Raw genomic sequence first — 15,655 nt, 5'->3', positions numbered from 1 at the left:
CTTTGAGGGTGGCCGAGAACTGGAACAGGCTGTCCAGAGAGGTTGTGGAGTCTCCTTCTCTGGAGATATTCAAAACCCTCCTGGATGTATTAGTGTCCAACCTGCTCTAGGTGAACCTGCTTTGGTAGGGGGCTGGACTAGATGACCTCCAAAGGTTTCTTCCAACCCCTACCATTCTGTGATTCTGTGATACTCCCTGACTGGAAGGGAAAAAAAGACCAAAAACGTAAAAGTCCACAGTGTGTCACTAAGGCCTGAAGTGGGGAATGCAAATGTAATGTCTCTGAAGACAATGCTAAATGCTTTAGGATATGTTCTTTAAGGAGAAGCAACTGTTTCTGTTACTACGTTGTGGATTTAATTTTTTTTTTTTTGTATTTTTAATAGTGTGGATTACTTGACCTGGTGAAAATGAAGGCAAAAACAGAATCTGCAATATCTTATCTATAAACAACCCCAAGAATCATCAAAAAAGGCTCCATTGTGCTAGTAAGTTTTATTGTTTGCTATGTTGATACAATTAGTTAGTCAGGATTCTACTGGATAAAACGGTCTACAGAGAGAAAATGAGGCTTGCACTGTAAAGTTCCTTCATCATAAAACTTGAGATTACACAACTGGGCTTCTTGGAAATATTCAGTCTGTACACTTCCGAGAATAGCATTCACACTGAGAGGCAGAAGGGATGTAGTGCTGCACCACTGTCCCATTGGCACACCGCAGGGGGATGGTGACTATGGTTGTTTGAGTGGCTGTACAGCAGCTGCACAAGTCTTCCCATTTCCCTGTCTGAACAGAGTATCTTGTATTGCTTCTGCACTTGCCCTAAATGGGAAAAAGAGATACCAAGTTGAACAATGCCAGATCTCAGTGCAATCAGAATCCAGGTTCTTCCTTTCAAAACACCCATGCACAGCTTCGTCGGGAGTTCAGTGCTCTGCTTTAAAACACAAACTCAGAAACAGGTATCTGATTCCAGAGTGTGAGATGCTGGTCAAAGAGTAGTATCTTATGAGCATAAGCATAACAAAGGAGAGATGAAGAAACTGATCACACACCAAAAAAAATCATAAAATATCATAGATGATGTGCAGGGCTATTGTGTGAGCTTTTAAGCGCCTCTGGTTATTGTCTCAGCTGTATGAGATTGTGCATTTGAAAGTGCTTTAGCCCAAATGTTTCAAGCCACACAGCTATTGTTGCCCTGCTGACTGCTACTTTTCCTTGAGCACTTCACTATTTTAGCCTGAGCCATCAATACATGCTTTCATGATATAAAAACAAATGGCCTCACAAACCCTGACAGAGTCCATTTCTTTTTGTGGCTCTGCACTTTTATTTCTGAGATTAATACACACACACACAAAAAAAAAAAAAAAAAGTAGTGTTATCAGGAAGAACTTTAGAAAAACTGTTCCCAATACCAGTTATAGCAGGAATATTTGGTTTACTTAATATATTACTAGAGTTACAATATAAATTCTGTATTTTTGCAGGGGAAACTTAAATACATGTGACTTTATGGCTAAGGACCTGATTATCATTGACTCTGTGGACAGGACAAGAGGTGAAGAATTTTTTTTTTTTTTATTGAAAGGTAAGTGGTTTTGTTGTTGTTCTTAAAGCTTCCACTCTTATTAAGACTTGTGTAGCAAATGAAGGTCCTTTGCCAGGTAGGTATCTGAAAGCCTGGGCATGTATGCCCTTAATAGTTCTGTCTGTTCTCACTCTTTTCCCAGTAGTCATGGGAGAGACAGACACTCATTTTGCCTACTGCCTTAAGTAAAGAGCATACTCAAGGGGCTGGGCGCAAGCCATCTTCTTGACTGCCACCCTTGTATGCTGTAGTTTGGATTTTATACAAGGGTTGTATACAATCCTTGTATGAAGCTTGGTCATCTCAGATTGAGTAGCTATCCTGCTACAATCTAGTCTGGGAAGATAATGTCATCTTTGGTTCCCAGTCTGAGAGAGATGGAAAGCCACACTCCTGTTTGAAATGGAAGTTGCCCTGTAAGGTGTAAGCAGTGACGGGCAGAAAATTAAACTTCTAATGTGACTATGGAAGAAGTGCACAAGACATGCAGAACACAACAGCCTAGTGCTCAGGCTAATAGAGGAGTCATAGAGCTTATAGAGCCCAGAAGTCAAATCATAGCACTCGAGCTTATATGTCTTCTAAAGTATCATGCATTTAAATACTTATTCACACTCTCATAGATCAACTTCAGAGCCTGAAGAAGGATATGTGTGCTTAACTGTAGACTCAGATCTGAAAATCAGTGTCACTATTACTGAGATGTAAACTCCTTGTTTTATGTAGAAATTCCTAACAAAGCCACTTTGGAGTCATAAATTTCTGATGGAGGCAAAGGAGAGCAACACAAACGAAGCCTTTTTGCCTAACATATGTGCTTCTTTTCATGCTGGCATGAATAGGGAAAATTCAGCACCACCAAATTACTTTAGGAAATAAATGCCAATGAGATTTACACTGTTTGAGTGAATCAATGAGAAGAACATAAACTGATGCTCCACTTACTGAAGTGAAGCCATAGTGGAGGTAAAGTTTTCCCTTGTGGAAGAGAGAAAGCAGGCAAGGGCAGGACTTAGGGTGGGGACTTTTGTTATTTACCTCACAATGAGAAATAGGCACTTCCTTTTCAGTCACACATCCATTGATATTCCTATACTGCAGTCTGGTACTTACTGGTCGACATTCAACTTCCACACCTACCAAGTTTAAAAAAGAGAAAAAATGTGGTTGACGGTGCTGACACATGCTTTTTTTTATTCCCTTCCCCTTATTACTGAAGTTGCTGTTAGTGAGATACCATTACTGCTAAGATTCCTAGCAAGAGAACTAGGTGTGTCTACTTAAAGTAATTAACGTAGAGCCGTGTGACTATATCACACAACAGCCCTAACATTCCACTGGAGAGCAGGGTTTCCCTCATGTTTCTTTTCAATTGACAGCTTTGTTTTAAATTGACCTTGCCATATAATGTCTGCCTTTTACCTGTTGGTTTCTGTGTTAGATAACTCTCCTTTTAAAGATAGTTCAATGGTAAATTGGGCAAGCAGGTGCACAGGAAAAAGATGGCACATATGGGAACCCCAATAACTTAATCAGAGAAACAGAGCACCCTGACATGGCTATTCCTGTGGCTGTCAGAGGAGACAGATCCCATCATCTTGGGATGGTGGCCTTCAAGATGAGTCAGTGGGAGCAGCTCTGCAGATCACCTTACAGACTGAGGTGGGTCACTGCCTTCACGGACTCCTTATGCGATACTAGGGAAGAGCATTTGGGGATTCTACAAGACTTATTTATGGGGTTTTTAGGGGAGGAACCAAAGGTGGCGAAGAGAGGGATTAAGGTGGCTTGGTGAACAAGCATGGGAAAATGGATGGATAAAGGCATAAAGGGGGCTGGTTGCATGTTAAACATCTGCTGCTCCATACTTTTGTCTGACCTTGCCCTATGTTTGATCACTGCAGTCTGTCCTGTCTTCTTATTAAACTCCATTTCTAACTACTTGTCCTGGGTGATGGACTCTCTGTTCTGTGTGGATGTGTGTGTATGGAGGCATAAGCGCCAGCAACTGGAATTGGACTACAGGTTATAGGGCCCATGAGTCTAGGTTAGCAGGGATGCAGGACCTGTTACTGGACAGAGTGAGTGCTAAGACCACTAAGGACCTTCATCCTGATCAGCCAGAGGGAAGACCAGGATGAGAACGTGGGAGCTGTTTGTGTCTGCCAGAGTACTGAGTGTTTCTGTGCGAGTACATAAAGAATGTGCGTACATGTTGTATACGTGTGTTTGTGTGTGCGCCTGTTGGGATACACGCTCAGCTTCACTGTTGCCTGGACCTGGGGACATGGAGCTGTGGCAGCCTTGCCTCTGTCAGGGTCCTTGGTTTGACAAGTCCTAACAGTCCTTGCACGCGTAGTGGATTTTGCAGAAAACTAATGTGGCAAAAAGAAAAACCAGGAAAACAATACAATTAGATAACTAATTCTGAAAAAAAAAAAAAAAAATCTTACTTTGGCTTAATGGGAACTTTTCCACTGTCTTCAGTAAGTCATGAAATACTCGTTTTCCAATACTTTTTGCTCTAAGTGTTAGACAAATTCTCCCCACTTTTTTCCATCTAATGAGAAATCCACACAAGAGGCACTACGTCTGGATTTGTTATGCATGGAGAGTGCAAACTCAGGGAATCTGCTGATCCCTCTTTGTGAAGTGAGGTTGGTTTGCTGGGATATGTTAAATGCAGTAGTCAAATGTGACTCTGCTCCTCCCCTTTTGAAGGGAACCTCACCATTGCTATGCTCAAATACAGATTAATCCATAAAATTTTGTTCTGAACACTCTTGGTCTGTTTTGGTCCACAAGTAAAGGATGGAGCTAACATGAAGGAGCAAATGCTTTTTTTAAGTGGATATTTTATGCACTGCACACAGTTCTTTGTAGTGTTAATACAGTGCTATGCCTCTGTCTAAAGACAGGCTCCTACTTTTACTCATTTCTAGCTACCCAATGGAATTTCTGTATTTACTGGAATACAGGACTATTTTTTATGTGCTACACAACAGCATTTCAGAGAGCTGAAGGAATTCAGCTGACCAACTGCACAACTAAGTAAATACATAAATTGAAGAGAAATGTATCCATCTTCCTAGCAGCAAACATAGCTTTCAATACCTCTTTCCATGAGAATGTTAGTACCAAATTGGCTCTGTGCCTTGCAAAGGCTTTAAATTTCATTAAAAAAAAAAAGCTTGAAAAGCATTTCTGGCTCCAGAACTGAAACTGCCCATTCTCTTTTAATGATTTCATCACTTCATTTGATAAAACTTGTCTACCTGGAAGGAATACACAATTGTGTCCACACTACTGAAAAGCCCAAACAAAATAATTGTCATCAGACTCAACACAGCTTCATCACCTTTTTGATCCTGACTTATCAACTTCTTGAGTTGCTTTACTACTCTCATTTACTTTTTTTGTAGACTGTGCTTCCTTTGCAAAGACAAGAGACATATGCAATGGAAAAGAGGTAAGAAGCAGAGATGCAACTTCTTTGCGAAGTGGGAAAATAAGGAATATCCTTTGCAAATAACCAAGTCCTTTGCTAATACCACAAAAATCTAATGAGGAAATAAGCCTGTTCACTTCTGTGCTCCTATGTACTTAAAACCTGGAACAGCGCCCACAGGCATACAAACAAACTCCAATTGCCAAGGCATAACATATAAAGAGAAACCTGGCTTCTGAAATAACCCTTGTTCAAAGCCATGTAAGACTCTGCTGAACCTAAGGCATCACCCTGAACTGTGCTTTGAACTTGAGACAACAAGTTCTTTACTCAGTTCTTTATGGTACTGAGGTGTCTGAAAGACAAACTGTCTCAAGATCCGGGAAGGCAATGTAACCTATATCTAAGTCTCTGTGTCCATGAGAAACTGATTATTCTCTTATCTGACTTTTAAGAATAAATTAAATTACTCTGGTTTTACAGTAGCTTTGCCAAGCCTTGGTGCTCCCTGTGGAGTACGTAACAGACTGCATGTTGCTACTGAGTGCCCTGGTGGAAAGATACAAATACAGAGGAGAGACAAAAAGAGTTTGGTGTCTAGACGTATCTGCTTGATTCAAAGCTATGTGTTAATCACCATCCTTCAATTGATAACCCATGGTTAGTTGGCTGGATGCAACATGTTGGCTTTTTCCTTATTAAGGGTCGTGAATAGAGAAGCGACCAGGAATAGGACTGCGCTGTAATACAGGACTTATCAGTTTTGCACTACATCCAAGCAAACATCAACGGGAATAAGGATTTGAAGTGGTTTTAGGCAGGTGATATTTCACTTGGATCAGTTTGCTTTTGCTGCTGCAAGGAGGTATCGTTTTTAAATCACTATAACTTTTAAATAGATATATGTATTGAGCTGTGCTCATTTGGAACTGGATTTCTCCTCTCCTCAATTGAAGTGATAGGTATTCTCAATTAGTAGAGACTGCTCACCATCCTGTCTTTTAAATCTTAACATCTGGTTTTGTTAACAAATATTTTTCAGTATTCCTTACTTGAAGCCTGGTAAATTAATGCTCTCTTAAATAAATTACCCATTTGAGCCATTTGATGACAGTCTATCTCAATAGCTTTCTGACTTCTTTTTCTCAAGCTGGAATTCAGTGCTTATACAGACAGGCAATGGCTGCAAACTCTCTAGGAGTTAACATCCTTCATCAGGGGTATTATTACAGCAGTTACTGTGCCAGTGTGGTGATGGGCTGCTATGCTGGCCATCTTTTATTTATTAGCACATGCACTGAAGAAAAAAAAATAAAATAAAGAGATAATAGAACACAGGCAAGATGTTGATATTCTGACCTTAGAAGAGAATATCAACCTTTTCTTACTCCTTTTTTTTTTCTAACTGTGCTACAGTATTATTAATTTTTTTACTTACAAAGGAGAAAACTGTGAAGTTCTCTGTTCACAAAAGTATCAGAAATTCATTTTAGAAACAGGAACCCATCCCTGCAATTCTTCCTCATGTAAGCAAACCCTTCCTACGCTCACAGCCTGACTGACACTTGGATTATCTACACAACGATGCATGAAATTAAGAGTTGCAGGGCTGACTCCTAAACTGCTGAATTTAAGATGCAGTTAGGCTGTTCAATCAGAATGCACTTTTAACAAGCATTTGCCCTACCATTTTTTGGTTATTACATCATCAAAACCCAATCAAAATTACATTACTGCCACCAGGGATATTTTTGCTAAATTCATTTTAAGTTGATTGATTATTCATTAAGTGGTTGCCTCACATATTCAGTATCAGGTTACATGACTTGCCAACCTGTCTGTGCAATACTGTTCTTGTTACCTTCAGATGAACAATAAAATAAACATTCATAATTAACATCTGCATAAAATGTGGAGAGTATCTATTTCTTTCTAAGCACTTGTGAATACTGTCAAAACACATGTTCTAGTGGACAAAACATGCAGCAGTATCCCAATCAGAGGGTGGACTTGTTTGATGGTTTATTTTAACCATGTTGCTTAGCTCTGTTTCATTAAACTGCATCTTATTCAAAATATAGCTCTTTACTCAGTAGCTTACACTCTCTGCAATTTCCATACAAGAATTTTGGCTTATTTACTTACATGTGTCACAGCAGGTATTGCCAATTTTTGCAATTCTGCCCTAAAGCAATAAAAAAAAAAAAAAAAAAGAAAAAGAAAAGTTCTATTTCGGCTCTAGTAATGCACATTTGTTCTACTGGAAGAATACAAAAGGATGTTTAAAACAGGGTCTTAGGCAAGAAAATAGTATTTCTATATTGTACAAAACATATAAATCTACATTAGTAATCATCCCTTTATCCATTTTAACATTTTGAACTTGAGATTGTGTTTGTTGACTGATGATTAGAAATAATTGACTATATAAGCAAGTTCAACACCTGAAAATATTGCTTTCACCTTATATTAGGAGCTTTCTAAAGTAAAGACATTGAATACAAATAAATTTCTGGGAACCAGAGGGATAAAACCAATAGCATTCATATCTTATGTCTACTTAAGAAAGGAAGTTAAACAGTCCCTCTTGATTTTATAGATGAAAGCATGCCTATTCCACAACAGCTGAAAATGTACAAGCAAATCATCATAAAATATCACATCTGTCAAATAAGATTTAACAGCCAAAAATTTTACTTTTTTAGTTTCATTACTACCGTGTAGAAAATAATTCTCAGAAATACATATATGGTGGAAAATTATGGAAACCCCATAGTGAAAGGAAAAATGGAGAAATATTTATACTGCAGGGTGATGCCATTGTTGCACTAAACAACTGAACACACATGCAAAAGTTTGGAGGCTTTTTTAATTAAAAAACCTAAACTTTCCATCTGTAATTAGATGAACACCATCAATTTTATAGCTGAAAAAGTGGGGGTTTTTGGATGGGAGAATAAATGCAGTTTGGGAAGTTCTGGTTAAAAAGTAAGCTACTCTTCACTGATTTTCAACAAAGACCTTCAGAATATGATAATAAACCCAAGTCTGTAACAAAATCCACCATTTTTGTAAATCTTTGTGTGTATAACAAAACTGTGTGTGCTGTAGTGATTTCACAAAGTGAGAAAAGCAGTGTAGAAGCTTTATTCTTCCTGCATTATACATATTGAATCCTCCATTTGCTGGATGTGTATGCAGAGAAAGGTTTGGGCACAAGCTTTGTTAAAGGTTTCCTGCATCCTGTTGCGCCCAAGAAAATGGGGACAGGTGGATATAAACACCTGTGTGATGCTAGATGAGCAAAAGCAGGACCCATGACCTATGCCCCAACCTGCATTCTGTTCCTCAGTGTATGCCTAACCTCAAACCACAGGAAAGATGGGTGGACATGCTGAGCGGGTTTTTGTTATATCGTTATACCAAACAACTGCCAATGTGGAAGTTTGAGCTCTTCCTACAGCACTGTGAAATTTCCTTTCCCAAACTTCATATGAGGGTAGAGTAAAAATGTCTTAGCATTTCATGTGCATATTCATATTAAAAAAGGGGCTGCTCTGACTGTTTTCTCAGTTTGTGTAATTATCCACAGTTTTGCTCTGGATACCAAAGTGAAAATATTGTTAGAGCAAACGTTTTCTTATGTTTGCTGCTTCATATGGAACAGTTACTGCAAGCTCAGCATCTCCCCTGCAGCATAGTCCCACATAAAACAAACATATATTTTAAAACAAAGAAAACTTACATTTTTCTGAATTTCAAATAAAGTTCAAATTCAGTTTAGCCAAGGTGCCGGGAAAGGGTTGGGGTTTTCCACCCTTATACACATAAGGTACCTATATACAGAACCATAAACACAGCAGAGTCTATGTTTAACCTGGAAACAGGAGGCATTTCACTACTTACTCCTTCAGCCAAACATCTTCTGGAATCAAACGGAGGACAGCCAGTGATTCTCCTTTCCCAGATAAATTCCCCTTTCTCATTTACTTTACAGGAGTGACTATCACAGCCATCCTGAAGTGATTCATTTGGCTGTAAAGATTTAAAGGCCATTAGTTTAACACAGAAACAACATGGGACAGGGAGTTTTCAGGATACCACACAACCTGACTATTCCTTTACTGATATTTCAATTAATGTACCAAGGTGGTGAAGTTTATAAAACATGGAAATCTTTAGTAAACAGAATTATTTGTCAACGAAGTCATCCTCTTCTATTTACTTCCATAGCCATATTGATTACAGCTCAGTCAAGACTGCCAAAACCTGACCTTTTTCAGCTCTTAACAGGGAATAAATTTCCATTAGCTCAAAAGAGAAATTTGTCTAAGTGAGAAACTTAGGAGTTTGGTTATGAATTGTCTTTTAAAGACACACATATATATGAATAATTAACTTCTGGCTGAATTGGGAGCTTCTCTAAAAAAAAAAAAACATACATAAAACTACCCCCACAAAGAATCGTATAACCATTTACATTGGAAAAGACCTTTAAGATCATTGAGTTCAACTGTAAACCTATCACTGCCAAGTCCATCACTAAACCATGTCCCTAAGTGCCATGTCTACACGTCTTTTAAATACCTCCAGGGATGGTGACTCAACCACTTCCCTGGGCAGCCTGTTCCAGTGCTTGACAACCTTCTTGGTGAAGAAATTTTTCCTAATATCCAATATAAACCTCCCCTGGCACAACTTCAGGCCATTTCCTCTTGTCCTGTCACTTGTTACTTGGGAGAAGAGACCTTTTCTCCAGGCTAAACAACCCCAGTTCCCTCAGCCATTCCTTATAAGACTTGTACTCTAGACCTTTCACCAGCTTTGTTGCTCTTCCCATACTCTCCCCATCTAAAACTCAGTTTAGGAATGGAATAAAAGAAAATGTTATATGCTGTTTCTTGTGACAAGCTGATGGGTTTTAACCAGAAAAATATCCACTTCTGTTTAAGAAACTATCATGCTGGAGAAATTTAAAATACACATTGTCAACTTCAATTATCTATTTCTCATTTAAAATGAGGTTTTTAATATCCTCTAAGTAGTTTTTCAGCTCCTATTCCAGTTAAAGTTCCTTGACAATATTTATGCTTGCAGGTACATCTAAAACATCCCTCTAGAATTTTGCACTGTGGTATGAAGTTTCCTTTTTTATCATTTACAAACAAACAAACAAAAAAGAATTTTCTTGAGAAACCATTCTGACATACAAAAGAAAAGGCACTAGCAATACCATACTGCTTAATCAAAAAGGAGGGAAAAAAAATGCACTTTCCTAGGGTTCACCAGAAGTCTGTGCTACATTTACATTTACTCATAAATAAAAGCAAGAGTGCTTAAAACTTACCTGAAGGTATTTAAGCCTTCCATCTCTCAGCCTGATGCCACATGAAGTTGGAACACATTTTCCACAGCAAGAGCCAGGGATTTCCTGCCTTCTGTAATTCTAGAAGGTAAAGGACATTTTTTCTGGGTTTATTTTGTTTTAAGCTTACTTATTTGTAGAGGTTGTTTTGTTTTGTTTTGTTTTTTTTTTTAAAAAAAATCAACGGAAAAAGCAATAGCCAGCAAAATGCTTTTTTTAAACAGTAGGACTAGACTAGCTTAATCTAATTAGTTGCATACTTTTGTTTTTTGTTTTATAAAGGCTGGCATTAATCCTTGTACTGATTTATTACACAATAGGGAGATAACTTTATTTCCAAGTACAAAGCCTCATGTGTCCACTAAATTCAATATTCTCTGACTATAAGAGTTGCAAGGTCAGATCCACTAAACAACATGTGACAGTAGGAGAGGGTAAGAAACTTATTAAAATGTTTTGAGCGACATACAGTGCGCATTTGTGGTGTGCAGGAGCTTCTCTGTAAAGCTAATGAATACTATGCACTGCAACTTGGAAAAGCAGTTTGAAGTGCCTAAACTAGGAGAAAAGGGCAAGATAAACAGTAAGCAGTGGGCAGGGAAAGGGGAGAATAAGGCTAAAGTAGAAAATTTGGACTATGGAAAAGAAAAAAAATGGCCTGATAAAACAAGAAAGCAAAAGAGCATCAGAGAGGGTATTCTATAATAAAATAAAAAAGGAGATAAAAACAGAAAAGAGGAATAATGCAGCCCCACAAGTGACAAGAGGAAAATAAACCAGTGGCAAGGAAAGAAGCATGGGAGAGCGAGCAGCACTAGATGGAGAGGAAGAAAGGTATAGAGTGGATAATGGGGGAAAAAAAAAAAAACAACAAAAAACAAACAACAAAGAAACAGAAAGGAACAGAGTTAACACATGAAGTGTCCCACAGTAATGTCTCCAGCTGCTACACATAACCAACAGCTGCTTATGATGAGCTGAACATTTTTAAGACAACAAACACTTTCTGGTTGAGTGAAGGCACGCATGTTATCCATATGGTTTTTATAGAAAAAGAATTTGGGGAGAGTGGGGGGGTTACCATTAAATCATTGGAAGAAAATATAGTTCATTGTTATTTAGGTGAACTTGCTCTACTAGCAAAAATGTAAGCACCTAAAGTAGGTCATAAAATGCCCCTGATGAGCAGAATATGCTGCAGTTGGCTGCACTTCAGTTACCAGTGCATTTACTTTCACGGCTTCAGCATCCAGTAGAAAGCAGGTGCTCCTGAGAGAATATATACGCTTAACCCATGATTTTATCCATTATGAAGGAATTGCTTTTAATCTGGGTATACCATGAAATCAGTAACTGAGACAGGAAAGATCCCAAGCGTATGTGTGAATCCCATTGGCCTTAGGGGGACGAAGACATTCTGTACCTTACTTGATTTTTTTTTTTTTTTCCCCTCAAGGTCCAAAGATTCGTTACAATGGCTACAAAGTGATACATACACCTAGACCTGTAACCTCCCTTGGGTAGCTGCACATCTCCTAAACACAAGTACATAGTTTAATAAACGCAACTGGAAATTGCCCTTTCTTCAGGGTTTTTTGTTTAGTCTGTACTTTTGGGTCAGGTGGGGGAAAGGAGCTGTTTGGGAATCGAGTGGGTGGTGAAAGAAGCAGAAGAGGAATGTTTCCCCATTTTTTTTACCATGTATTTTATTGATTCCTCTAGCTTTCATTTCTACAGCTGGCTTCTTGCATTGAAAAGCAAGAATTGGTGTTTGTGTATTTTTGTGTGGGAACATACATATGCACACATGTTTCTGGCCACAAATTCGTTCTAGTGTATCTGGGTTTTTTTCATTGATCTGCCAGGTTATATTTTGTGGAAGTGAGAAAGATACTCAGCACTGAGCTTGGCCATTTATTTTCCTTTCAGAAGTCTGTGTCTATAATCATACCTTACAGAAGGGGTGATATTAGGGTCCAGAACAACACAAAGTATTCCAGATTCTCCCTTTTGTCACAGTCTACATCCATACCAGCAAATAAAGGGGGTCAAGGCCAGTTTTCTGGCCCTGCAGACAAGTGGAACACGGATGTATGTCTAAACTGCATTCTCCCCACAAAACAGGCTGGCCTTGGGTTGTTTTAACCACAAATGAACCCACAGAAGCTTGACTTACTACATTGTCCTTTCCAGTTCTACTTAAAACTAGACTCATCCAAAAGTCTGCCCCTCTCTTTTTCATGGACCCTATCAAGAGAGACATACATCTCTCTTGGAGACCAGCCAGGAATCCCATATGATCATGTTAGAGATGAGGCTTTTTGGTGCAACAGCCAGTGCTTGCACAGACGCTGGGTTTGGTTGGGCCCATTGGGCTCCATCCATTACCCAGGGAAAGGCAGAGGAGGAAGCCTTTTTCTGTGAAACTTAGCTGCTGGTCTGCGCTCTTCGGACAGGGGGAGATTAAGCCAGCCTCTGCAACTGGCTTAGGTCTCCTCCTACTTGGGGTATTGGTGCTAAGAGAGAAAACTACACAATTGAGCAGAACTAGTCAGGCACAGTGTTAGTCAGTGGAGCAAAAGTGAGAGCTATTTGCCTCTGGCTTTCCCAGCCAAGCTCATTCCTTGCCAATGATGGCAGCAAAGCAGCAGCAAAGACTTCAAAAAAGCCAGTGGAACTGACGAGGACAATCACCCCAGATCACCTAAGGCATGGCTGGGAACCAGAAAGAAATATTATTGAGCTCAGCTATTAGACAACTTGGGATAGTCATAGGAAAGCCCTGAAGCACAGAGATCTGGCTGAGCTGCCAGTCCCTGGAGGGACAGATAATACCGGAGGAAAGAAGACACAGCAGTTCCTGTTGCCAATGATTTGCCAAACCTTATTTTGCCCTACACATAATTAGTCAAAAAATAAACAATAAAATGTGCTGGTGGGCCTAAGCACTATGAAAAGTTACCTTTCCTACACTGTGGGTTTAGATCACATTTGGCATATTTCATCTAATTCCAGTAGAGAAGAACACAGGAATACGAATTCTCAGAAAAACTTCAAGAAAGGCAACAGGTTCCAGAGTTGTACAGAACATAAACTGGTATATACAATGAAGAACATGACCTTCTCATCAGACACATTCTTAACCAGAACATCCAGATCACTTGCACTTACTGTTGGGCATGGTTCACAGCTTAATTTTGTACATGTCAGAGTATATCTCCGAGAATATGTTGACTGGAGGGAGCAGAGACATGTTGTGCATTGATCCACCATCAGGTGTCTCCATGGCTGAAATATTAGAATCAGTTTGTAAGTCAGTGACAGTCTCTTCAACAAAACACATAAATGAGCAATTTTACCCAGGTTAAATCTCTTTCATTAAATCTTGCATTGCAATTCTTTGCAAAAGAAAATAGAAAACTGATGCTCCCACGTTCCAGAGACCCAAATTTTTGCATCAGTAATTCCACAATGAGCAGCATAGCATGAGGCTGTTTTTCAAGTAAGCCCATTAGAAGTCCTTAATCTGCAAAATGTCATTGGCATTTCTTGGTTTGTTGCTTAGAAGGCTAGCAAGCAAGAAAAGAATCCTTGAAAGTGACTGTGAAGATTTTGTCATGACCTATCCTGACTATTTGTTAGGTGGCTGCCACCAGTTCATTTTTCCCCAAGTGCCAATTGGCTTGCCAACAAGTTTTTATTCTTGAGCCATTGCATTGCAACCCACAGATCATGGGCAGAAATTACTCGTTATTGCTCTTGTAATAACACTTCTTAGAACCTCTAGAGGCCTAAAAGCATAAAATTGAGAAAGGAGAAAGAAAAAAAAAAAAAAAAAAAACGAAACAGAATTACTGTGTGAGGAACTGGACTTGACCATAGTTAAAAGCAAATCAGTGGCTGAGCTGGCACATAATTCAAATTCCCTGAGGTCTTCCCCAGCACCTTCTTTGCTGGATCCCATCACTATTTCAAAGCAAGCAAAATAGCATTTAAAATGTACAGAGGAAAATGCCAAATGGGAAACAAAAGGATGTGAAGTTAATAATTGGATTCCTAGCACTGAAAGGAATTCTAAATACAAAGTCTTTCTGCTTTCCAAGTGCACACAGCCTCTCATTTCAACCTCAAAATATTAAACCACTATGGCTGAATGGACAAAATGGGAGGAGCCTAATAAAGATTTTCACCTATTGAAGATTTTCACAAAGAACTTCTAAAACCTAATAAAGTAAACAGACACTGGATATCGCTGGATTATAAAAGCTTTGAGTAGTGCTTCAAATGTCAATGGAATTTCACTACTGACTTCATTTGGAACAGGAATTTCCCATGCGACATACTATGCATATCTTCAAATTCCATTTCTTCTTGTTCCACACTAGTAAACACTCATGGAACAAATGGAGCAAAACCAAGAAGCTGGCCAGAGTAACGGTGTAAAGGTAATTGGTTTGTGGGTAACTCAGAGCCAATACTATGACATATACACTGAGGAAAAAATGTTCTGATTAAAGAATTTTAATTACATTCTTACTCTGCACCCTAGCACAACAGAAGTCCTCAGGGCTCAGTGGTTTTCAATAAAGCACCAGCAATAGCAATGACTTTTTTCTTGTTTTGTGGAGGTCTATGAAAAAGATCCTTCACAAACAGCATGATGGGGTGGTAATACCTACGGGGAGATCCCTGTCTTTTAACAGCCCAGCTTAAGACCTCAGGACAGAACCCTTCAGCTTTCTTGGTTTAACCTTTTATAGTGAATATTTGGTCATTAATCTGGAGGGTTAAAAGACCTCAAGGAATGCAGGCATGGCGATACACTCATCTTCCTGTGGGAAAGGGATGGATCGCAAATGTCATATGAAACTCCAGACTTCTTGCTTACTCTCAACATTGGAAAGCATTCAGGCACTAGAGTGATAGTTCTAGTAGAGACTACATGGTCTTACAAGGGCATTCAACCCACTACACTAACATTGCTCCACTGGTTGGTAGCTACACATACACATGTGCGTGTACATACAAAAGCCTTGCAAATCTGAGAGATGTCCTCACCATGGTAACCCATTTCAAAACATATTTGGTTTTGTTTTGTGTACTATAATAATCAGGCCCTCTAAAAGTAAATTCTTATCACAGAATGCCTCAGTAGCTCTAGGCTTTCACACCAGGAAGAAAGCATCTATAAAGCCACAGTTGATATTACAACTGATATCCTCACCAGATCTTCTAGTAGTCTTAA

General features: G+C 39.0%; 1 protein-coding gene across 1 annotated transcript in view; it reads right to left on the bottom strand.

The window, feature by feature from the left end:
• Positions 1 to 472: 472 nt before the first annotated feature.
• The window catches only part of VWF (von Willebrand factor), a 147,120-nt gene continuing 131,937 nt past the window's right edge, over positions 473 to 15,655 (bottom strand). Inside the window, exons 47-52 of the mRNA XM_082479000.1 lie at positions 13,582 to 13,698; positions 10,393 to 10,491; positions 8,952 to 9,080; positions 7,191 to 7,230; positions 2,636 to 2,733; positions 473 to 825 (exon numbers count right to left, since the gene is read on the bottom strand). Coding sequence (XP_082335126.1) covers positions 637 to 825; positions 2,636 to 2,733; positions 7,191 to 7,230; positions 8,952 to 9,080; positions 10,393 to 10,491; positions 13,582 to 13,698 — 672 coding nt within the window. The 3' untranslated portion in view covers positions 473 to 636. The remainder of the gene's footprint in view (positions 826 to 2,635; positions 2,734 to 7,190; positions 7,231 to 8,951; positions 9,081 to 10,392; positions 10,492 to 13,581; positions 13,699 to 15,655) is intronic.

The sequence above is a fragment of the Vanellus vanellus genome (assembly GCF_965231255.1).
Source record: "Vanellus vanellus genome assembly, chromosome: 1".
Taxonomy (NCBI): domain Eukaryota; kingdom Metazoa; phylum Chordata; class Aves; order Charadriiformes; family Charadriidae; genus Vanellus; species Vanellus vanellus.
Note: the sequence above shows the minus strand (reverse complement) of the source record. Positions and strands in the feature narration are given on the sequence as shown.